General features: G+C 42.4%; 1 protein-coding gene across 1 annotated transcript; it reads left to right on the forward strand.

The window, feature by feature from the left end:
* Positions 1-1,055: 1,055 nt before the first annotated feature.
* Positions 1,056-24,445, forward strand: PLCXD2 (phosphatidylinositol specific phospholipase C X domain containing 2). Its single transcript, XM_086617304.1, has 4 exons — positions 1,056-1,194; positions 14,937-15,397; positions 16,597-16,838; positions 19,614-24,445. Exons 1-4 carry the CDS (start codon positions 1,056-1,058, stop codon positions 19,774-19,776), a joined length of 1,005 nt encoding a protein of 334 aa, XP_086473430.1. The 3' UTR covers positions 19,777-24,445.
* The last annotated feature ends 621 nt before the right edge of the window (positions 24,446-25,066 follow it).

The following is a 25,066-nucleotide window of genomic DNA, read 5'->3' on the forward strand; positions in this document are numbered from 1 at the left end:
GATGAAGTCAGGAGTCTTCATCAGCATGAACTCCGCCCCCGCTCTGGTTCCAGCTGGCTTCAGTCCGTCACTTTCTTATCTGGAGTAGGGAGTTTACCATGCAGTCCCTCAGTTTCTTACCTCTGGTAGGGAGTTTACCGTGCTCAAAGATTTACAATGTACATTCCAGCGCTCTGGGGGATTATGTCTATTTTTATGGTTTTATTTTAACTGTAAGTGTCCTTGTTATGCAGTCTTAATTAACTCTAGGTGAAAGCAAAATTTTTTAACCACTTCCTTACTTCTCACAATGGAGCAGACTTCGGTGTTGTATACCTGGTTGTCTCTCTGTCCTACCGTGAAGTGCACGGAAGCAATACGTTTATACATATTTGTAAGCAGTTAAGAAGAGAACTTGCTCACAAAGCATTATCCTCCAAAGATACGTAGTGACACCATGGAGAAAACGTGTATCTTGGAGGAACCATGTCATGTATCACTGCAAATTCAGGAATTGTTTTGGACGAAACGCTTTCTGTGACAGCAGGAGCCCTACGCGGTGCCACCGGCGGCGAGGGGACACTCAGGCCCTCGGCGGACGTTTCTCCAGTCCCAGACCGCGCTCCCCCTCCTCTGACCCGGACGGACGCTACGCCAGTGTCGTCAGTCAGGTGGCGCAGGAAGAGAAGAGGAGCGATGGTGACGGCTGTTTCGGCGGTGGCCGGTGTGCGGCAGGGAGCGCTTCCCGCCACCGCCTCACAGACCGGCGCCTTCACCTTCCCCTCACAGACCGAACGACACCGGGACGCGCGCCGCGCTACCGGCGGGGCGGGGCCAGCAGCGGGCAGCCAATGGCTGGCGGCCGGACCGCGCTGGCGGCGCCACGCTACTGGCGGGGCGGGGCGGGACCAGCAGCGGGCAGCCAATGGCTGGCGGCCGGACCGCGCTGGCGGCGCCGCGCCCGGCCGGGCAGCACCTGTTACATAAGAGGGGGCGGGCGGCCCCCGCCGGCCCCGTCCCGCCGCCCCTCAGGCGCTGCGGCCCGGCGCGGCCCGGCCCGGCTCCCCAGGCTGGGCATGAGGTCGCCGGCCGGCAGGGAGGGCCGGCGGCGGCAGCAGTGGGCCATGGGGGCCACGGCGGAGAGCAACGCGGACTGGATGGGCTCGCTGCCGGCGGCGCTGCGCTCCTACCCGCTCTCCAACCTGGCCATCCCGGGTAGGGCGGCGGGGCGGGACGGAGAGGGGAGGCGTAGGGTTGTTTGGGTGCCGAAGCCGCCCGGGCCCGTCTCTGCCGGCAGGGCCTGTGCACGCCGGGGCGGCCGGTGGGGCCGGCGCTGAGGGGAGTCGCCTCCCGGGGACGCGCCGGCGCCCCGTAGCGAAGCGCTTACAGGTGCTCGGGCCTGTCCTGCTGTGTCCGGTGCCATCACCGCAGGCTTGGCCCTGAGATGCGCGCCTGTGCTGGGGAACCGGGGCTGGGTGTTTGCTTGGGCTGTGGCGACCGTGTGGGAGGTCTGTCGTCAGGCGTCGGAGCGCCTGTTTGCGGCTAAGGGCTGATAACATGAGCCCCGTCCGCCGCGGGAGAGGAGGGAGGAGGGCTTTATCCTCTGTAAATACAGCTGCGAATCTCCAGCCCTCTGGTCTGCGTGTTGTCATGGGCTTTTAAAAAGGTAGCTGTGACCTCTGGGGGTCCTCTGTGCGGTTTCTCAGGTTGTTTAAGCGAGGCTAAAGGCAGGCAGGGAGAAAGGTTTGGTTACGTTGAATCTAACAGCTGGAGGTTCATCAGGTGAAAACGTCTTTTATGGCAGAACCTACGTATGGCTTGTCAGAGGGGAAAAGAGTACAGCATGGTTATGAAATATCCCAATACAGGATGCTACACTGAAGACACTAAGATGCTGTGTTTACTTATAAAATTTTCCTCCTTTCCAGCTAAACTTAACTTACTTTTAGGTTCTGTGAAGAACTTCTAGTTTAAGAAACTGATAAGGGTATGTGTCATCACTTCTGATGTATGGATAGATAAACTGACAAATGAGGAAGATGACAGATGACTCTAAAGTTGCCTAGGAATAGACTGAATTACCATCCATAAATGGCAAAAAATAATCTAGTATTGCTTGTAGATGTCAATAGGGGAGATTTTAGGGGTGTCTACTGTAGCAGTTTATTCTGATACTGGATATTAGACTGGCCTCAGCTTGTCAAAACCCTTTGGGCATGTGTTGTAGAGGGGACATGTGGAGAGACTTCCCTAGAAACAGAGTGACTGACTTCCTTTTTTGTGCCAGCAGAGATCACCAAATGGCATTTGAAGCATGTAGAGAAGGTGCTACACACTTCCTGTGAGTACTCACTCACATACTTACTGCTGTAGCTCCTGAATTAAAACAGTTGAAATGCCTGGTTTTAATCAAAAGTAACACCTTCCCTGCCCCTGCCAGTAGCAAGATCACTTTATGTAACCCTGTTCTTTTGAACAGGGAGGCAGGATGGAAAGGAAGTGGTGTCCCTATAAAATTCAAGTGGGTGCAGATTTTGAAACTTCATTCTCTGTTTTAGTGAACAGAAATAAATTGACTTTTTGTTGCTGCAGCAGTTTAAGGCTGTAAAAGTTTGTTTGGAGAAGGTTATGATGCTGATTCATGTTAGGTGCGTTTTTGCTGTTCGTCACTTACAATATTGGTTTTGTGATGTTTGTAGCGGAGGAACCAAGAAAATGAGTTGTTGTTTCAGTACTGCCACACTGTTTCTAAAATGAGTAGTGGTTTTTTGAAAATGCTTCTAGTGTATGTTTAGTTGTAGTCAAAGTCGCCATATTTTCCTGCCCCTTTCCTGCATATAGCCTCTGAGTAGGGAAAAGACATTTTGGGAAGGTGTTTAGGGATTTATTTATTTTTTACTTTAGTCCAATGATTCTTTTGCTGAAGTGGATTTTTGGTGTGTTGCTTGACAAAGGAGACTTTTTGATGTTACTAGCAGTGTGCAAGGAAAGGAGGTTGCAGTTGAGACATCCGTTGACAGATGCTGAACAGCAATGAGGGCCAATGCCACCACCTTCAAAAGAGAGATGAAAGGCAGGCTTCAGGTCAAATGAGAAGCATTTTTGTCTGCACTTAATACCTGTGTACGCATATGACAGGTGTGGCTGGCTTTTGCCTCTGTCTGGATGCATTTGTTTTCACTGCTGGTGTGGTGGACTCATCTTCTTGGCAATTTATTTGTTTTGTTTTCCCTTCCCTCTTCCCAATCCCTCTTTGTGCATAGGAATGGAGATGTAACTGTAGCAAAGGTGCTGGAGCAGTTGGAAACTTTAAATAAAGTTTAAAACTTTTATATTTAAAACTTTAAATAAAGTCAGCACTGGGCATCCTGAAACTGTTTGAGTTTGGTTTTTTTTGCCTTGTTGCACTTTGGAGAAATGCAGCATTTGAAGGTTAAAAGATTCTATTTAAAAAAAAAAAAAGGCGGCAAAATGATGGCACGATGGGACTGTTTCAAGTGAAAGAATTATTAGTATAGACAGAAAAGAAAACATTTAGATTTAATTAATTATATGATATTATATGGGGGAAAGTCTTAGTCTTCTCTTGTAAGAAGCTAAGGATGTCTGTATAGAATTCTTTATTTCTTGCAAACAGTTGTGCTTTTAGAGCTGCTTGTTTTCACTGGCTTTAAAAAAGGTAGTTGTGACTGCTGAGGGTCCTTTTTAACATACACTATTCTATGATTCCCTGAGCTATTAAATGTGTGAAACATGCTACCTGAGGACAGAGAAAGTCATTATCTGCTCAGTCTTTAGAACTAACTGGTAACAAATAATGTGTCAGGTGGGTCTTTCATGAGGTATACCAGTTTGGTGCTTACATGCTGATTTAACTCAATGCTCAAAACAGAGGAGAGATTTTGAAAAATTCAGCGTCATCCTCCAAGGTTTGGATGCGATCACTTCCAGCGTTCAGGCTTTTCTGTTATTTCTGTTGGAAGAACTCTACACTAAATACTAAACCAGCAAGGAAAAGAGATGAGGTCTGCTGTGTGATGTGATGAGAGAAGGAATCTTTTGCAATGAGAAATTGCCAGATATCAAATAACTAAAATGTCATCAACTTACATGCATACAATATGGTCAACAAAATTAACCTTCTTCAACAAATGGAGTGACCTTGTGTGAAACTCTAGAGGGTTTTCTCTTAATTATACTCCAGACTAATCCTCTTTGAATGTGGGTTTAAAAATGAGCTCTTAAACATTTTGATTGTGGGTGTGACCCTTGGCAGGGTAATGATTGGGTACTATAGTATGTGTTTAATCTCAAGCTGGTTTACTTTAAACAATTTTCTGAAGTCATGTACAACTGTGACACTACTTTCCTTGGTCATCTCTTAATCTGCATCTGTTGGGGTTTTTTTTTTACCCCCCTTGAGAAATGAAACATGAGAAAAAGCTGCAGTGCTCTCACTGGTCTGCTTTCAAAGTAAATCGGCTATTTAATGAGTTTACTGGAGAAACCTAACCTGTTTCTTGCTTGTATGCTGATAATGCATAGCACCGTGGCACGTCCAATTTGTACTGTTTTCATTTTGGCTACTTGCCTTTCTAAGTAATTTTTGCAGTATCACAATTAACTAGGTGCTAAAGTCTGAGAAGTCTCTCTGCTTCTGAAGGTACAGCACCACTTACCAGTTTCATTGAGCTTTTACATGAATACTTGGATTAGGAGAGCTGATTCAATTAGATCCACTTTCTGAGATCATAAGCTTGTCCCAGTTGTCTTGAGACAGCAAAGCAATCTAGCAGATATTAACTGCCAACTATCAGTGTTTGCTTGTAGAGTGTTTTATTAGTCCAGCCTCCAAGGTGCTGGATGAATGTGATGAGCAGAAGAGCAGGCAGTTCTGTTTTCCTTTGGGTCTTGGTAATAATGCTTTTACTTAATCCTATCTGGGTTATTCCATCTTTAAATAATTAAGAGTCATGACATAACTGGTAGGCATACTTCACTGTTTTTGATCTAACTGTATTCCTGGATTGGTCACCCGTTTTGGTCAGGATAGTTAACTGAGTTTTTCCCTAGTGCTGATTTATTTTCTTTTATCTTCTAGAGGAAATTTATGGTTACTTAAGTTAGGATCCCCTGGTATATGGGAAGATAAGCGAGCTCTTTCTTGCAGGAGCACCCAGAATAGTTATGAGTGCCATTTCATAATACAAATAAGCTAGTCAAATGCCTCTTCTGTCCCCTGCCTTCTCTACTCCATTCCTTCCATCTCTCACCACCTTAAAAAAAACCCAAAAACAGTACTCCCATTTCCCTCCACTGGTGCTTGTTTGGTCCTACAAGTGTGGATGAGTGCATTTGGCAGGCTAACCTGATGGAAAGCTTTACTGTGTGGATGATAATGGTTTGGGGAGATTTTCTTGGAGAAGTGATTGCTGCCAGAAAAGCTTCCCAGAAAAACTGTTCATATGCTTGGACAAAGCCCAGGATGGATGCTGGAGCACGTGGCCGTCCTGAGGGAGCATGGTGGTGTGTCACAGTGCTGCAGATGTAGGCAGGAAAGAAGAAGAGGGTAGGATGGCCATATTAGAAAACATTGGGGATTGTATTTTCTTTCACATAGCTTTAGGGAACCTGCTATTGCGGAAAGAGCTAAGCTTAGTTGGGAACAAATTAATTTGACTCTAAACTTACTTCAATTTGACTTGAGTCTCTGTAGAAGAGAGCTGAAAAACAGAAAACTGGGAAAAAAGCAAAATGTTTTTTAGTTGAACACTTGGAAATGTGATATTTAAAAAACTCATTTAACACCAATGTTCATGTCCTAGATTGTTAGCTTTCTTTTTTTTTTAATCTTGAAATAGAAATGTTTGTGTTGTAGGTCAAACTTTGTACATCTGAGTCTGATTTGAAACATTAAAGAAGTTTTTTTGTCACCAAAAGTTGATTTTTCAGATATTGGTATGCCCAGAGCTGTATGTAATGTTAGGCAGGGTGTCCTGCTGGTGTGGAGCATGCGGGCAGAGCAGCCTGCATGTCTGGGGAGAGATAGGGTGGCTCTTCAGTCATGGCTTCTGGTGGTGCACAGAGCCTTTTCTGTCATCATCTTGGGTATTAGCTCAACCTCTGAAGGTATGTGGAAGGATGGCCAGGATCTCATTTCTAAGCAATGCAGAGTAGCTGCTACATGGTGTTGCTTCTGCCTGCGTCAACCTGGGCAATTGGTGGAGAGTTGCCTGTGGGTTATAGGCAGCTGAAGGTGGTGGAAGAGCTGAGTTTCACAGTTCCAGAAGCAATTTTTTTAACAGAGAAAATAATCTTGGCTCAAACATGGCTAAAATAAGACTATAATGGAGAGCCGAGATAGTTGTTGAAATGTCTTTAATTTGTTTTTTGCTGATCTCTGAAGAAAGATACGTCCCTGGCCTTCTAAAATAGCAAACGTTGATCTTCTGCTCCAAACTACAGCACTTGTCAAGCTGCTCAATTCCCCCCTGCAACACACGCACCCCAAAAGCCTGAGGCAGAAACCTAATGGTTTTGATCTAAATGATCAAAGTCCTACAAAATGATCAATGCCGGAAGACAGAGCCTTATACGCACAGCTAGCAGACAGCCTTAATGAGGAGCAACCCTACCAGCCAAGCCTGCAGTTAAGCCTAAAGGGGGGACACAGTGGAGGGTTGTGTTTCCTGTGATGATAAGCTGCTGTGGGTGACTCCGTGGTGCCAGGATGCTTGCTGTGGTCACGTCTCAGGCACGTGGAGAATGCATGGAGCTGGTGGGGCCCTGGGCATCTCCTGCACATCTCCCCACCCACCAGCCCTGGCCAGCTCTGCTGTCCTAACAGCGCAACTGTTGACCAAAAGCCCTATGGGCTACTTGCCTTTTAGTTGGCCGAGCAGAGCTGAGATGGTTCTTAAAAGAAGCAACAGCCCTGTCCAGTTAAGAACTGGCCACTGGGATCTTATTAGATGTGATTTTTTTTTTTTTTTTCCTGTTTGCCTGCATGACCCTGAGGTGAGCTGCTGAACTCACTGATGCTATGGTTTTCTTGTTTCTTTGTTCCTGGGCTGGTGCGCACTACGGACGTGCCTCCTGAGGGGAGAAGCAGTGGTCAGCTTGAGACTGCATCCTTCTTCCAAACAGTATTCCTTTGGAGCCCTAATTAAAAGGATCATTGAATCAGCTAAACTGGCTGTCTGTTGGGTTAAAGCTCAAAGGGAGGAAATATATAAGGCTAATGTTCTGATTCACCAAGCTTTATTTTCCTTTCCATTTTAATTGGCGTCTAATGGTCAAAGAGGTAGTGACCATTAGAAGAGAACATCTGCATAAGTATGGTGATGTTGGATATGGTTTGTAATTGCAGAATTTTCAGGATGAACTTTCCCTGAAAGGACAAGTTATTTTATTACCTTAATAGTCTACTTCATTGTAGCAGCAAATCTCAACTCTTGTTAGAAAGAGGCTATTAAACTGTCTGGACGACTATACTGATGAGAAAAGTTCAGTTCCACTGAAGTTGTTCCACTATTCCTAGGTAACAAAATTTTCCTGTTTCTCCTTTCAAAGGACCACTGTCCTCTATTTAGCCAAAACCAAATTGTTCTCGAAATGCCACGATATTTTCTTCAGACAGTACGTGAAGATCTTGATTATTTTTTTTAATCAGGAAAAACTTTCCTCCTTTTCTGTTAAAATCTGTGCCCTTAGAGAGTGACTTAACTGCCTGGTAAATGACTACAGAACATGCTAAAGTTTTACTTCAATCGAAGAAAACCAGTCATAATGTTGATGTAAATGGTTGTTGCTCTCATGTGTTGTGTGAAATTTCTAGTTGGCTTGCTCTTCCAGAGAAAATTGAAAGAGAGTGAAAAGTACTGTGTGATGAAAACAGGAAAAAAAATCCCTAGAGCTTTCTCAGAAGAGAATGAGCCCTTGGTCTGCACATTTCTGAGTGGTCACAAAAGAGGAATATGGGACTCGATACTGAAGGTTTTTTTTTTTCAGAGAAGGTGGATCCATTCAGGCTTTGAAATGGTAGAGAAGTACAGCCACTTTCTATGTTCCCCGTGCAGGCAGTCCAGGTTGCTGATAAATGGGAAGTCATTGCTGCATCACAAAAAAAAGTTAATGGCAGTAATCTGCCAAACAGATTTCTCCTGGCTGGAAAGAAAAGTGAACTGCTGTGTGATATTGCGTCTGGGACAGTTTTAAGTGGTCCCTTTCTCCCTGTACTGCTTTATTCCCCCCTACTCTACCTCCCACCCTGAAAGAGGCATGGGGGGAAATCAGGGTAATTCTTTGATGGGGGAGGAAGCTTTCTTAAGAGGATTTGGTCTGTACTAGGCTTTGTCCTCCCTAATGAGACTGCATTAAGAATACCTAAAGGATTCTTTTAGGATTCTATTAAAACATGAATACTCATGTCAATAGTTTTAGATAATTAATTATCAATAGTGTGTTTGTTATTCCTGCCTCTCCTCCTTTCGCTGGGCAAGTTAATGTGAACTATTCAATTTACTTTTTATTAGTGAAGAGCTTTTAAGATGTTAATCTTTTGATTAGAAAATCTGGATTGTTGGTGACCCGAATCCTGAGGACTTCAGGGCTTTGAGAGGCACTTTTTTATCCTGTTTTTCCCTGTGCGTGTTCTGGCACACGCAGGACATTTGATTTAGAAGAACATTTGTGGGACAGTCTTAACTTGCTAGCACTTGCATCCTGTGTTTTTGGAACTTGATTACTGTGCTAGATGTTTTGGCTATGTAATGCTTGCTATGCTATGTCATGTGCGGTGTTTTGTAATATATGGGGAATGTACTTTGTCTAGTGAGCAAGGCTTGCTCTAAGAAGTTTGGCGTCACTACAGCTAGGGTGATTGATTCTTTGTCCAGAAATGACCCCTTAATGCTTTTAGGGGGTTGGTATAGTATGTTGACCTTGCTTCTTAACAATTGTTTAACATAACACAAGAGATTTTCTTGAATTTTTTCATCCTGTTAATATTCCATTAACGTGAAGATCAAACCAAATTATTCTGATATAGTTAAACTTACTGACACTGCCCTCTCCCACCCTTCTGCTTTCGTTTGTTTCTTGGTTCGCCAGATTTTTGCAGAAAGCGTCTTTAACTGCTGCTGCTCAATAGTCCACAACCTTTCAACCAGAGAGTTTAGTGATAGGCTAGTAGACATGGCTGTGTATGAAAACATGTTTTCAAGTAATTTGCAATCCACAAGTATGTTCTATATTGGAAGATCTCTGCACTCTGCATACCATGTAGTCATATTGTTAACATCTCTTGAAGGTAAATTTACAAGCCTGTGAAAGGACACCAGGGTTGGTGAGGTGATGCTCATTCCTATCCCTGAGCTGCAACTGTATACGCAGAAAGTACTGATGTGGAAATAAAAGATAATACAAAGTGACATAGCTAGCAATTGTTGAAATTCAAGGCTTAATAACATTCTGTTGATGGGTGTCGTTTATCTGAGCTGCACCGTGGGTTAATTTGACTATCTGTGACTAAGCGGCATGACAAATAGACACACTGGAAACTTAGACTTAGCTGCAGATGTGGTGATAAAAGGCTGCTTTCTAACAATTAGCACAAAGGCTTCAACGAAAAAGTCATCCTCAACAGTGAAATACAATCTATTTAACATACAAATTGAAATGAGAAGTGATCTGTTTAACATACAATTAACTTGAGAAATTAGTGTAGGGAGCATAAAAAGGGGTTTAAAGATACGAATGAAAATTAATCCACAGTTGCAGTTACTGGGATAAAATTAAGAGGACTATCCATCATTTTAACAATCTGGTGTCTGGAAAATACCTCTTTAATAACTATTCTAACCATATCATAGCCTTTGACAGTTAAATATCTGGGCATTTGATGGAATGTGGCTGCTTTCCTTGAAGCTTCCAGTCTGTCAGATGAAAGAAATGAAACCAAAATAAAGCAGCCTTTGTCATCTTGCTCTGTAAAAGATGCCAGCTAATTAACAGTCCCTTACTTTTTTTTTTTGGCATGTGTAGACACTCTCATGCTTAAATTTAATGCTTGATGCTTCATGCTATGCATCTTTAGCCTGTTGGAAGCAATTGGCAAGTCATCATTTTAGTTTTGTTTCCTATGCCTAGCTCGGTTTCAGGAAAGGCCGAGCACCAGACTGATGCCGTGTCCCTGGAGCAGCTCAGTAAGGCTTGCAATCTGAGTTCGAATCCATTCTCCATACAGTGACTCAAGAACCGTGCTGCACGTGCAAGAACATGCCCTCAAGGCGGTTCAAGACTGGGATTCTGGCCTCTGTTTGCCTAAAGGACAATGAAGACAAAGTTTATTGGCTTTTTTGTGCCTTTTGTTTTCTCAGTCTGTAAGATGGAGGTTATAAATACCCAAGTTCGTTAGTTGCTTTGTTCACAATTAGCAGGTTTAAGGAATGGATTTATTGAATCAATATAGGGTGTTACTTATATTTAAGATGTCAGGTATCATGTGAAATGTCTTGCTGACAAGACTTCTTTAGCTTTTTTTGTTTCCTGAGAAAAGTGGTCAGTATAATTTAGGGAGACACACGCCATATGCGTGGTGGGGAACACAGACCGCAAAGGATTTTACACATGGAGAAGACTTTTCTGTGTATGTTGCTATGAGAGTTTTGTGATGCTTGCTCTGTTCAGGAACTGCCAGCCTTGTTGCTCTTGCCGTACAACGTTACAGCATCTGAGTATCTTCACACATCCTTGTGTTAGATGTGAATTGAGACTGTGGTTAGCAGCACTAGCACTGAGCTGCCCACAAATTGGGGTGGGTCTGCTCCGTGCTTCTGGTGTCGACTCTGGCCGTTGCCTTTCGAATTGTGCAGAATTGGATTATTTTAGGTTATGCTTTCTCAAACAGAAATCATACTGTACCAGCAACCAGCCTGGCTCCTGCCATAGCTACAGAACACCCAGGCCTGTCGTGGAGTTTACGGGTAGAGTGAGCGAAGGAGAGCAGGGATTATTTTGACATCATGGTGCAATCAGCTTAGCATGTAGCTTAACATCACAGCTAAGCTATATTAAAAGCCAGTGGCTGAGCTGGTAACATAATACAGCGATCTTAAATTAAAGAAGGGCCTGGTGGATGATGTGAATCCTCACCTAGCTCTTACCCCTCAGCCCAACACGTATCCAGTGCTGTTGCTTCAGGTTTTCAGTTTGCTTTTTTCTCTTACTGGAGTAAAAATGTTCTGGGTCCAGGTTTGGTCTAGGTATTTTCTCACAGTTGGTGGCTGGCCTTATGTACGTGACCACTGAAAAATCTAATCAAACTTCTGTGTCTTTCCAGACTCAGTATTAGAATCATAGAATGGTTAGGGCTGGAAGGGACCTTCAAAGGTCATCTAGTCCAACCCCCCTGCAAGGAACAGGGATATCTCCAACTAGATCAGGTTGCTCAGGGCCTCGTTCAACCTGGCCTTGAATGTCTCCAGGGATGGAGCATCCACCACCTCTCTGGGCAACCTGTTCCAGTGTTCTACAACTCTCATGGTAAAAAATTTTTTCCTAATATCCAACCTGAATCTACCTCCCTCTATTTTAAAACCATTACCCCTTGTCCTATCACAACAGGCCCTCCTGAACAGCCTCTCCCCATCTTTCTTGTAGGCCCCCTTGAGGTACTGGAAGACCGCTATAAGGTCACCCCGGAGCCTCTTCTTCTCCAGGCTGAACAGCCCCAACTCTTTCAGCCTGTTCTCATAGGAAAGGTGCTTCAGCCCTCTTATCATCTTTGTGGCCCTCCTCTGGACCCTCTCCAACTGGTCCCTGTCCTTCTTATGTTGGGGACTCCAGAACTGGACGCAGTACTCCAGGTGAGGTCTCACGAGGGCAGAGTAGAGGAGGAGAATCACCTCCCTTGACCTGCTGGCCATATTCATGATGCTCCTCTGTCCTTAGGAGGTGGTCTCTACCAACTGTGAAAAGGAGAGATTGTTTTTCAGATGTTCCTGTTCATGCTCTCTACTTGGCTATATCTAGGCATATATGTTGACTTCATTGTAAGTGAAAAGTTCAATTTCCTAGGCTTTTAAGCAGAGCCACAGGCAGGAGTTCTAAGGATCTTCTCTAACTGTAGAAGCATGTCACGTATGGTTCAGTTTCTCAAATAGCTGTCCTGTTAAGGAGTGCAGTTCTTAAAGTATGTGTTGGAAAAGTTGCAATGTGCTTGTGGCTTGTTTTCTTTCTTGTTGCTTTCTAGAGCTATAAATAGATTTTGTTTTGTGATAGCGCAAGGAGAAATTTGCTCTTTATATCCTTAAATGTGCTTTGTATGTGGCAATCCGCAGAGGAGAGGCTTTTGTAGCTGTGAAGTATGTGATCAGCCTTGGGAAAACAAGCTGTTTCTTGGCTTGGATTTGCTTAGACAACTCTGAGTTGACAACAATATATTTGATGCCAGATAAAACTGTCATTCCTTCTTAAATCACATTTATCAGTGATGCTGTCTGAGGGAGCGTAATGGTGTGAGTGACTTCTGTGGGCAGCTTTCTAGAGGCTGCTGTACACTCTTAGTTAAAATGAAAATAAAATGTTTCTTATGGCCTTATTCTAGCATGTTAAACAATTTTCTACAGTGACCTAAATAGAGGAAGAAATTAAAATGGGTAGAATTGAAAACTTAAAAAAACCAACACAACACACCAAGCAAACCAACACCTACACAAAGGAAAACAAAAACCTCCATGACTACTTTGTGCAAAGTGACTCATTCCGAGACAAAAGACAAGCCCCTTGCGATTGAAGTCTGCTTTCTAAATAGTGTAGAAGCTTGAAAGACTCATTCTGCTGTATGGGGAGGTGTATGAAACTCACATGTCTGAGTTGCAGCTTGCAGGATGAGCCAGGCCTTATATGACTTTGCCTGAAACGTCTTCACTAGATGTTTGATCCTGTGTTTTGTTTAGGGTTACACGTTTGGAGGTGGGAAAAAAAAAATCTAGGTGTCACTCCAAAACCGACAGCTACTTTTTGATGTTACTAAATACTTTGCAGTTACTAAATAGCTTCTTAGCTGTTTTCAAAAGTTGTCAGTTTTTTAGTTACTTGTCACTTGTTCCTAGAAGACTGAATGGAAACCCACATAAAAGGCATGCTTTTACAAAGACTGTGAAGAATTTGTGAAGAGTTGATCAGAATTAGTTTGTGTTCTTTTGCAAAGCCTGAAAACTAACCTTCACAGTTCCTTTTCAGTACTTTTGAACTAGTTGAAATTCTTGGAGGAGGAGTGCATTTAAGGCTGTAGTAAACTGATGTTTGATTTGCGAACAGTCTGTTCTTCCATCTGGATTAAAAAATCCTGGCAAGATAATCCAATTGAGATCATAATCTTGTTTATAGCTCTGACCTTGCATCACAGAAAATGCATCGGTCTTCAAGTGAGCACTGGTACACTAATAAAAGGTCTGGGTGAGAGACTGTGGATGCCTTGAACATTGTCTTAAAATTGGAAATGACAAATTAGGATTTTTTTTAACGGCGTTGCAGACTGAGATAGAGGAGGAAATTGTAGAAAAGTGTTGTCCTAGAAGCAGGATCAACAGCCCTGGGGCACACCGGAAGGGAAAACAGCAGATGTTGGCAGCATGGTGCAGGGTCACTGTACCCCTGGGGCAGCTGGAAGAGTTGCTGCTTTTGGTGGCTGGAGGTGAAGATGCTTTCCCTGTACTTCAGCAAAGTAGACGTGCAGGAAGCGAGTGGGATTTGGCTCAGTGGGGAACCTCTCATCTGCTGTCCTGAGGAAAAAAGGCAAGCAGGGCTGTTACTGCTCCTGTAGCGTTTTTCCAGTCTGGGGCTTCACAGGGAAGTCATGCCTGGAGCAGTTGCAGCTTCTCAGCCAGAACGCTGGTGCCTGGTGTAAATGGTTAGAAGCTCTTGGTAAAACTCAGTCTGTGGTAGATCTGCTTCTGCCCATCTTTGCTTTATGCTGCTCTGGTACAGTGCAAACAGAGATATACTGCCCTGTTTCTCTTTGTTCTGTTATTGACTTGGCTAAGCTAGGGATGTTTCCTTGACTCTGAAGCTATTATTTTGAAGGAGTTTTGTTCTTTCTCAGTTTTGTTTCCATTTACAACTGAATTTTCAGTTGGAGGGTTTTTTTAGTAAACAAAAATTTTATACTGGAGGTGCAGTTTCCCTGCCAAGGTACAGGTTGTGTTACAGGAGGTTTGTTAGATGCATATTGTTTTGACAGAGACTGGCAATTTTGATTCTTGGTCATTGTTTTTGGTGCATTTTATATTTGCCATACCTGTGCTTACTTGAAGTAACACAAGGTAACTGGTGATATACTCAATTTTTCCACCTGTAAGTTCAGCCAGTTGTTTCCCACTGTTCAAACTACCAATCATTTATTTACCATCTCGGGGCTGAAATGAAATGAGCTGGTAAGGCACATGCATGTACAGATCCCTCTGTCCATCACATGAATAAATATATCTGTTCCAAGAACTTTGCTGTATTAGGTCACAACTGGATTTACCAGATAGAATGAAAATAAAGCCCCAGATGCTTTCAATAAAACTGGAGCCTCATCTCAAATCAGTGATGTACCAGGCTCTGGGAAAGCTCTGGAGGTAGATTTGTAGCTTGTACATGAAGGAAGGTTAGAAGGAAGTTTCCATTTACCACTGATGTTTGTCTTATGGTCATGATTTTCAGAGTGCATTGAGATTGGAAGCTTACACAAGAAAACAGTTCAAACCAAGAACCTTAAGCATAGCTCTTGTACAGTCAGGGAAAATTAAGGTGTAAAGGATAGTCTGAAAGACTCACGCTTGAGCATAACTCTTCTGTGACCCTGCCACGCATGTAGGACTCTTTTCAGATCACAGGGCACATGGGTATATGTGTTTTAGGGGGGAGTCAGTTTTCTAAAATTAATTGTTCTTGGCTTTTGTTTCTAGGGTCACATGATTCTTTCAGCTACTGGGTTGATGAGAAATCTCCTGTGGGACCAGACCAAGCCACAGCCATCAAACGTTTGGCCAGAATTTCTTTGGTTAAAAAGATCATGAAGAAATGGTCCGTGACTCAAAATTTAACTTTCAAAGAGCAGTTAGAAGGTGGGATCCGCTACTTTGATCTTCGTGTATCTTCCAAACCTGGGGAAATAGAACAAGAGATTTACTTCATACACGGCTTGTTTGGCATCAAAGTATGGGATGGGCTGAAGGAGATTAACACCTTTCTTGAGCAGCACCCCAAGGAAGTAGTCTTCTTGGATTTCAATCACTTCTACGCCATGGACGACAGCCATCACTACTTCTTGATCAACAGGATCCGCTCAGCATTTGGATCCAAACTTTGTTCTGTTGAATGTGTGGAATATGTGACGTTAGAGTACATGTGGGAGAAGAAACACCAGGTAGGGAAAGGATGTGTCATGTTTTTCAAATCCAAAAGGTTAAGATTTAAATAGAGAAGCTGGGTGTGGTTCCCACTAAGAGGTACTGGACAAAAGACACTGCTGATAGTCACTTTGAAGCCTGCTGGGGCCGCCTTTATGTAGTGTGCACGTTTCCCTCCGTTTATGTGCCACTGTGTAGCCCCTCCATCCATGGTGTGGCTAGACTCCGTCCTGCTCCCAAGCATGTTTGTTAAATAATTAAATGATAGTATCCCTGGGGCCTTGTGCTCCTTACAAGTGCTTTTTCTTTCTTCTTCTGGATGAGCATGTTGTGCTGACTTGTATTGCTGAGGATTTGATAAAATGTCATCCTTTTGGCCAGTGTAAAGCATCCGAACTTTAACGTGACTAAGATATGGTACGGAATTTTGCAGCCATCCAAATCTATAGTGGCAAGATCAAATGCCTCTTCTCCGTGGTAACTGCTCCCGTGCATACACACAAACCAAAACCAGGGTTTCAGCAATGGCACGTAATTCTTAAACTGTAAAATACGTGAGGCTTTGAGGTGTTCCTCTGAACCGATGCCGTCAGTGCTAGAGTCCAGAATGAATCACTTGTAAGTTTGGGTGTGAATAAAGTGTTGCATCTTTGTGTTATCCTCTTGAGAATCACCTTCCAAGGCGTAAAATACTGACTTTTGATTTCAAGATTTTGGGGACAGCAAGACTGACTTTGGTATGTGGCGCAGTAAGTGCGAGTGGAATGCCGTTGCGCTGGTCAGCCTGGTGCACTTTAGCCTCCTCACAGGAGTTGGGCAGGAGATGGCACGACTGCTAAAATCCTTAACTTCCAAGTACAGTGGATATATTCCCTGACAGTGCTTTGAAATGCTTTTAAGCTGGATTCTTTGAATGATGTTCCAGTATATTCCTGGCAACTTTTTCATTCTAAACTGATGATCATTAAAGCCTGAAGCAATCGTGTCCTCAAAGCTAACCAAAATAATCTCAATCTCCTTTGTTGGCAATAATGCAACAAATTTACTGACACTCATGACTCGGGAGTGGCTTCTTTTTGCTTGGTCCTCTTTTCACTGCTATGCTAGCTGCAGCAGTACTGTATAGGCATAAACCAATGCAACACAGTATTGAAATAGAAATAACATAGTTCTGAGGTTTTGTTTGTTTTTTCTCCTTTTTCTTTTTTTCTGTTAGGTTCTCATATTCTACCACTCCCCTTTGTATCAGGAATACTCCTTCCTGTGGCCAGGGAATAAAATGCCGGCACCGTGGGCTAATACAACCAATGTGCATAAACTATTACAGTTCCTGGAGACCACTCTTGAGGAACGAAGTCGTTATGGGACTTTTCATGTTTCTCAAGCAATTCTCACGCCTCGAGTGAAAACTATTGCACGGCATCTAATTCGTGGTCTGAAGAACACACTTGTTCATAGGTAAGGACTTGTCTTGGTTTCTCAGTTCTTTACTTAACCACGTTTCATGTTGAAAGAGGCACAGAGTAAGCAAGAAACTGAAATATTAACTTAGAAGTAAGACTTGATGAAAGCACACAGTTTTGCTTTATTACTGTTGCTCATGAGATGTATTTGCAGTCATTAAAAATAAAAAATTATTGAAAATAATAAAGTAACAGGGTAAATATGTAAGTGTAAGTGTGTTTGCTCATAAGTGGAGCTCTTTCTGAATGTGATGTGATTTCACAAAGCATGGGCTGGACCTGTTGTTTCAAAGCAGTAATTCATTCCAAATTGATTGAATTTGAATTTAGGAGGGAAAAGCCTGTGCCACAAAGGAAAAGTGCGTATTTGTGGGCTCAGTTTTGCATTTGTCTGTATAAATCTGTCTTGGTAATTTCAGTAATGGCCAAAGGTGTTTGACCTTTTTATCTTGTTTGGTTTTTTTTTACCACATATTAGATTAACAATTTGTCGGTATTTAAAAAAAAAAAAACAAACACTGACTGTTGTACAATTTGCCTATGAGTAAGATCATTAGAAGAGAGTTTTGCTTTGAGTAGCAGAGTGGCAGCAACTTTTAATAGTGTGAACAGCATGACCAGGGTAGGATCCATGTGACTTTGTCTTACGGCATTATCACCTTGTAGCCTGTTTGCCAAAAATTGCCAGAACTTTAACAGTCCTGGTGGGATCTAGTCTCTTGGCTCACTGTTTAGTGTTACCTGTTTAGCTGTGACTAACAGTTTATCTTGCCATAATGATATTAAGTTCTAAATTACACTTGTATAGGTGGTCACAACTGGTATAATTTGATCAGCAACCAAGCTTAATAATAAGCAGTGAGGTAAACACACATCTTCAGCAGCCAGTTCATGTTCCCTCTGGGAGAGTCATTGGTCACTTTAGAAGTAACTACAGTATTATTATTTTGAAGCCAAAGTCAATATAACTTATTTTCTTAAAAATCCTTTCTAGAAAGAGCAAGTGTCATGCTTTTGCAGTCACAAGTTGTTGATAGAAGTAAGGCCGTTCCAGGTGATGTATGTAAATCATTAGACTTTTCAATCCTCTTCCTGTTTACAGACATTATTCTAGCAAATGTAATTAAATCCAAACGATGTTTGCCACAATGCGTTCCGGTCTCTGCTCTGTCCTGCGCGTTGCTCACGCCTGTACGGTCAGCAGGACAGCGTTGGACACTAGATGGTGCTCGGGTGCTTCAGGAGCGGTGTTTGCCGTCACAAGTTGCTCAAATGTAAACATTTATGCATGCTTGGTGGGGATACTTAACAGAAAGCACGGATGTAACTTACGTCTGCGTGCTGTATATTAAATGTACTGTTGTCTCGTGATTAAAGGAAAGATGGTACTGAATTTCTATTTTTAAGCTAGTAAAGGATCATCTAATTTCATGGAATGGGCGAGTGGTTTTGTTGCAGGTGACTCCTGGCACAGATCTGGGCTGTAAGCCACTGGTAGGCTGGAAGCTTTGCTCCATCCCTTTCCCTCAGCCCTGTCATTACTACTTGTTTGGAAGTAAACTGCGAAAACTTAAAATGGATGCTGCTGTTTGCTAAAGTAGATTGCTCATATACGTTTGCACATGCTAGCTGATTTGTATGTGTAAATCCGTCTTTGCAGTTCTCTGGAGATGTCTGCCTTCTCATATGGAAATTTTGCCCTGAATATGAATATTTAAGTGTTCTTGAGCTCTTGCTGAAAGAGAAATATGCAACTTTCACACTTAGCTGGTTAAAGTCTGATGTATCCCTTGCTTGGGATACTAATTATGCCTTCACTCAAATTCTCTCCTCTTGGTTCTTGACAAGATTTTTTTTTTTTCTGTAACAAGAGCTGTGGGGTGGTTTTTAGGGTTTTGGGTGTTTTGTTGGTTTTTTTTTCCTTCCCCATCCTGTTAGCTAATTTGCCTACCATCTTCTTGTATAATTTTGTATGTGTATTATGGCACTAATTTAAATAACTCTAATGTATTTAGTCATTTGTCTCTAACTGTGCTGAAAACTCTGGTGTTTGCATGTTAGAGTGCAAAAAAGCTTGTGCAGACTTGTACTTGCATTCTGTCCAAGAAATGACTTCAAATTTCTCCCCACAGTAGAATATCTAACTCCATTTAACTCAGTTCCTGATGAACTTCACCTTTCTCTGGTTACAGTGATGTATGGTGGGATGTTCAAACTATGTAAAGCCAAGGGCTTGTATCTGGGTGTGGGTTCCCTGATCTTGTTGCTCTGGCTGAGTCTGGAGGCTGAAAGGAGTTTGGTAGAAATGCAGCGTGCTGCCCCCGACAACTTTCCTGCCCACCCTAAGGCAGAGGGAAACATCTTGGGCCAGATACAGCCTCATGTTGTGCTATGCTGAAGTCTGCTGTGAAATTAAGCTTTCGGTTCAACATATACTTAGGTAAAAACAAACCAGGATGGAGGAAATTGTAGTGCAGCATTAAATCCTGAAGCATTGTCTGCTCAGTGAATGTGGAGTTCGCAAATGCTATTTTGTATGCATGATAGTTTGGATTGACTGACCAATATTTCTTTGATAGCTAATGACCGCGCTATGTTAAGCACTCTTCTCATCAGCAGGTTGCATTTTGGGTGGCAGTCAGGACCTGATCACAAATGTGAGATAGTAACATAATTCGTAAACAGCATATTGTATTTGAAGTAAGTATAGTATGTATAGAGAAGAGTCTCTTTTAAAATGTTTTAATTGTCTTTATTTCAATTTCTTTAGGAACCTCCCCATGATTTTGAATTGGGTGAAAGCACAGAAGCCAGGTGTTATGGGTGTTAACATTATTACATCAGACTTCGTGGAGCTGGTTGACTTTGCTGCTACAGTTATTGCATTAAACGATCTCCTTCTAGAAGAAGATGAATCTGCGAGTAAATCCTGATTGCTGTATCCCACTAGTGCTCCTCAGTGGACCTTTTCGACCTACGCTGACTATTTTATTTATTAAGTGAAACCTATTGTAATATCTAGTTATTTAAAAAAAAAAAATTCTAGAGAAAACATGACATACAGGCGGGTCCCTTCTCCCAGCAACGCGTGGATCCGAGTGGAACAGAAGGTGCTGTCTGAGTGCCGCTGTGTGTCTGCAGCTCCGAGTTTGACGGAGTTACACACACATCTGCTGCAGTCCGGCGCGGTGCCTGCCTGCCAACAAGGGGCTGGCCTCCGGAGCAGATGGACCCGATTATGGTGTGCGTCTCCCTGGTGACCGGACTCCCCGTGCCCGTGTGTGCGCGTCCTGCTCGTTTCTCAGCACCCGGCCTCTAACCAAGGATTGCTGCCGATCCCTTCGCAGCAGCGTGGCCAGGCCTGCCGGGATGGTATTGTTCCTGGGCTACCTCAGGCGTAGCTGGGCTCAGCTGGAGGCTGCTGCTGTATTCATTACCCTGTTTTAGACACTACCTCTGACTTACTTGAAGAAACAATATTGCTGTTGTTCAGGGGAAGCTGTTAACACTGTTGAATATCTGAACCGTCCTTTGGGCCTGAGAGGCAAAGGCTTGGCATGTTTTGCCTCTTTCGACTCCAAGCTCTTCTTCTGGACCTCTTTATTTTACTTTAATACATTTATTGCAACCATGTGTAAGTGTGTTTCTTTTGGCATTAATTTGAAGGATATTTCAGTCTTCAAATTGTGAGGATTATAACTCACAAGTCTGAATTCCTGTTGAGACATTTAAGAAACCGCAGCTCAACCTTTCTCTTTCACTTGCTGATCACTTGTTTTTTCCATCCATCAAGTTTTCTTTAGGGAAAGTCTCTTACCCTGATGGCCTTTCTCTGGAAGGAGGTGGGCTAAATGGGAGTTGGTTTAGTATACAAAGAACCAGAGCTGACAGGGACAGCTCAAAATCCAAATATTGAATCTCTGATTTGTAATGTGACAGTGAATTCTGAAATCGGACCTAAAAGCTGTGCTTGTAGTCAGAAAGCCACAGCTATGGGGGAGAAATTTCTCCAGCCTGCACCCACTTGTGACAAAATAAGCAATAGTCACACAAGCACAAGCAGGCGTCAGTGCTGCTTCTTTCTAGTCGTACTCATTTTTGTGTCAATTGACCAAAAAATGTGACCATATGTGCTTTAGGCAATGCAGTCACATGTTGGTACTTAGGGTTTAATTGACTATCTGATTGCAGTCCTACAGTCTGATTTATCTTCTTTTTTTTAAAAAAAAAAAACACAACACAAAACACAGAAGTGACTAATTAGCAGATATTCCTCTGCTCAGTCATCTTCCTAAAGCAACTGTTGGTGCACTAATTATTCAGTGGTTATGAATTTGTGTTAATCTCTAAGTTATTTATAATAGAATAGATTGTCTTTACAGATATTTTATTCAAAAGAAGAGTGAATCTCCAGATTTATTATTTATTTTGTTATTGTATCCTGTGTCTGCCATCATAGTCTTGACAGCCCAGAAAAATCCGAAGCCTTTTTGCTTGTCACAAACGCTGAACTCAGGACAAGTTTATCTAAAGGTTTGCAAGCCTTCCATGTGAACTTTGGCTGAGTTCTGAGCAGACTGTAATCTGATTTATCTGTTTGTTGCATGGTTTTCATTAGAGTTCCTTGAATTTTTTTTTAACTGAATCCTTTTTCTAAGGGAGTTGGGGTGGTGGGGTGTCTGTCTCTCAAGCTGTCTTTCTCCTTTCCTCTTATGTTTCAATGACGGGGAGCAAGTCATGAAAATCAGTTTTTGGGAACTAAAGCTCAAACTTCTAGTTTAAAACTTCCTTTGAAAACTCCAGCAGAAGGTTTTTATTGGTTTTGATATTTGTTTTTCTTGTTGATGAAACAGTTGGAACCTGTTTTGAACATGCACTATTTTGCTTGCAAAGTTATTTAAAATACCTGAATTTTCTTTAGCTGAATTTTGTGTTAACCTACTTTTCTCATGGCCCCAACTGAAACTCCTTGATAGTGCTAAATGTATGGGTTTGGCCTCAGTGGTCTTTTAGCTGCAAGTTGTCTTTAGAGCTCAGAGTTGGAAAAACTTGGTTTGAATGCTGATGAGGCAGAAATAATACGTTTGCAAGGTTTCCTGCAGAACTGGAGGACAAGGTGAGAAGGTGAAGTTTGATGTTTGCATTAGACCCTTAATGCATTTTGTACTGTATATGGCTACCTCAAGAGATTTATCGGGCTTAACCAATGTTTATGTTGTGCATGCACGGTAATGGCTAACGTTGTTAGTCCTTCTGTTGTATTTATTTGAATGGAGATGTGATAGTTGTAACTCAGGGCTTTGGTTAGATAATTTTGTGTACAAACTCAGAAGTTTTCCCAACCTATTTGCTTTTAGCTCTTGCCTCTTGAAATAGAACAAAGGCATGCTAGTTATTAAGAGTGCTAGCAGGGGGAGAAGAAATGGAAAATAGCTTTAGGATTAATGATGAAGTGAGAGGGGAAAAAACGTTTCTGTAAGGTTGGCCTGCCTGAAGAGACTCATGTCATTTCAGAGCAGTGCTTGGTGTTACACCTCCTATGAGGAACCTGACAGCCTCACTTTTGAGTCGGGCAGTTGGCAGATACCTCCTGTGGACACTCTGGGCAAGGTTAATGCTGATGTTTAGAATCAATTTTACGATAGTTGTAAACTATCCTAAGCAATATGAACTACTTTTCTTCTGTTACACGTTATAGCCCATAACAAAGCTACCAATTGTAGTAGGCTTATCTCTGACACAGCACCACCGCATATCCAGATTCCCTCAGGCTTTGTGAAACAGAGCTCATATAGACTTGGACTTTGGGCTGCAGACTCTGTTTTCCGGCATTATGAAAATAAAAAGGTGAGCTGGGCAGGAAGGGAGGATCAAGGAAGTAGGGCAGTAGTTTGCATCCAGTGCCCACGTTGAAGGTGTGGCAGCATTTAGCCGGGTTCCAGGCAGCAGAGTGGAGCAGGTCTGGCAGGTGAGTGACAGTGGCCGCAGCTCATGCTGAGAAACTCAGCTGAGAGTGTAGCTCCTGAGCAGGCTGCAGCTGGCTAGGGCATGGAGCAACTAACAGCCTGCAAGGTCATGTACGTCTGAGCTTGAGGAAGATAAAGACTAGTAGGAATGCAGAAGAAGGCTGGGGGTTCCTTGCTGTTGGTGTAGAACTGTATCTGTTGAATGCAGTGATTGCCTTGCTTCTATCTTCCCCAAGCAGTGGAGTTCACTTTTAAACAGTCTAGGTGGAAAGAAGAATTGTTTTGATGACTTGACCATTCTGTAGGTGCTGGGAGAAGAAAAGCCAGGAAACTAGTAAGTGCTTGTGGCAAAATACTTGAATTGCATGTTCTTGGGTAATTACTTGTATGGTTTGTTATTACAGATTCAAGTTACTTACATGTTGCGTTACAACTGTTGTTTCTCTTGTAGCGTGCAAGCGCCGAATGCCGAGCACGCTGGTGGTATGCCTGTTCTCCTGGTGCTGATCGCTGCCGTGTGTGATTCAAGGGCATACCTGGGGCACAGGAGACCTCTGTATGTATCCCCGATGGGGAACAGCAGGGAGAAGGCTGTTAGGATGCATATATGAGTTTTTAGCATCTTAATGTGTGCTTGTAGGTGAAAACATTAGTATTAGTACATTTTGCAGACTATCAATCACTCAGCTCCTTATTTGGGAACTACTGTCCCAAATATATTTAACATCTGTGGAGCTGGTAGTTGTAATGTTGTTAACTTTCTTTTGAGAACAAAAGATAGATTCTTGCTGTCCAATTTTATCTCAAGAACTGAAGGGGTACCAACTTCCATGTGTGTTCCTGGATGGAGAGGATCACACTGGAGACAGTGTTGGCAAGGCAGGTTTCAGGGGTGCTGTAGTCAGAGATGTCAGACTAGGAGTCTCTAGAGCTGAGTTGCTGATTGGAAAAAAGCCTCTGTTCTGCTAAACAGACTCTTTGGAGAAGAAAGTAATAATGGGAAAATGGTATCTTTGCCCCTGACACATGCTGTGTTCTGCCGTGTTGGTACTGAGTTAGTATGTTGGAGTTGAGAAAGCACCTGTGCTGTAAAGCTGAAGAAGCACTCTTGAGCAGGGATTTTGGATCATACAGATGTAGGGCATCTGCCAAGATCCTTATCTATTGTTCTCATCTGGCTAAGCTTTTGGAAATATTTTTATTCGGGTGCCTGTCTCAGGTGTCAGAGTTGGTTTTTGTATCATCTAGCAGACCAGGGTTTAGGACTTATGTAGATAAACAGAGGACATGGCTGTTTTGATTTAAAATTAGGTTACCTATGGAAGTCTGACACAGCATGTGTGACTTGAGGTTTACTTGAATGTACAATATTTAATATTTAACACAGAGTCCAGATGCAGTTTTAGTAAGACTTTCATCTAGGCTTGAGCATATTACCCATCCCTAATAACCAAATTCTTCGGTCAGAAAATCATTGTTTGAGACAAAACTTGAAGCAAATTTTCAGTGATTGTTTAAACAAAGAAATTGTCTAATGTGAAGAACAGAACTGACCGAAAACTTCATTCAAAATCCAAATCAGGTTAAGACGTAATCCTTTTGGCAGTGGAAAAGATTTTTTTTTTTGCTTTTTTTTTTTTTTGCTTTTCTGTGTCTGACAAATTCTTCTTCCAGCTTTGGTTTTTCAATTCAACTAATGGTAGAAGAGCCAGAGCACATGATGAAGAGCAAATAAATTTCATGCTAAGGACATGTATATTGGGCTAACTGTGGTCAGAGCAGAGTGATTTACTAAGTCATACTTTCCAGTGATGATCCTATTAGCTGTTTGGTTTAGATTGTTAAATCAGTCTCTATTTTGTATTAAAAAAAGTTGGTCTCACTGATTCAAAACATCTGTCTTGTTGAAGAAATGTATGTATTTCTGTAAGTGTATTTATTTATCTACAAGTCTTATCAAGTAAACAAGCTTTAACTTTTAATTGTAGAGACTGGAATAGGGATCTCAGCTTTAGAACTGTTTACTGAATCTAATGATATTTTATATTTCTGAATATTTATGTATCGTGTGTTGTTCATTGAAACAGTATTTCTTACCTTTTGTTAGACCTGTGATAACTTCTTCTGTATCTCACTTAAATTGAACTGCGATGTGTTGTTAATTCTGAAAAAGTATTGATCAGTACATCCTATATAAAAATAACTTCGAGCAAAATCAAAGAACCATCAATGTCAGATGTATTTTGCAGTTGGATTT

Source organism: Tauraco erythrolophus, chromosome 1 (genome assembly GCF_009769465.1).
Source record: "Tauraco erythrolophus isolate bTauEry1 chromosome 1, bTauEry1.pri, whole genome shotgun sequence".
NCBI classification, from domain to species: domain Eukaryota; kingdom Metazoa; phylum Chordata; class Aves; order Musophagiformes; family Musophagidae; genus Tauraco; species Tauraco erythrolophus.

Excerpts from the sequence above, each read along its gene's own strand:
- PLCXD2 (XM_086617304.1), top strand. The coding sequence starts at position 1,056 with ATGAGGTCGCCGGCCGGCAGGGAGGGCCGGCGGCGGCAGCAGTGGGCC. Across the intron at positions 1,195-14,936 it reads CTCCAACCTGGCCATCCCGG|GGTCACATGATTCTTTCAGC; the intron begins GTAGGGCGGCGG and ends TTTTGTTTCTAG. Across the intron at positions 15,398-16,596 it reads TGTGGGAGAAGAAACACCAG|GTTCTCATATTCTACCACTC; the intron begins GTAGGGAAAGGA and ends TTTTTCTGTTAG.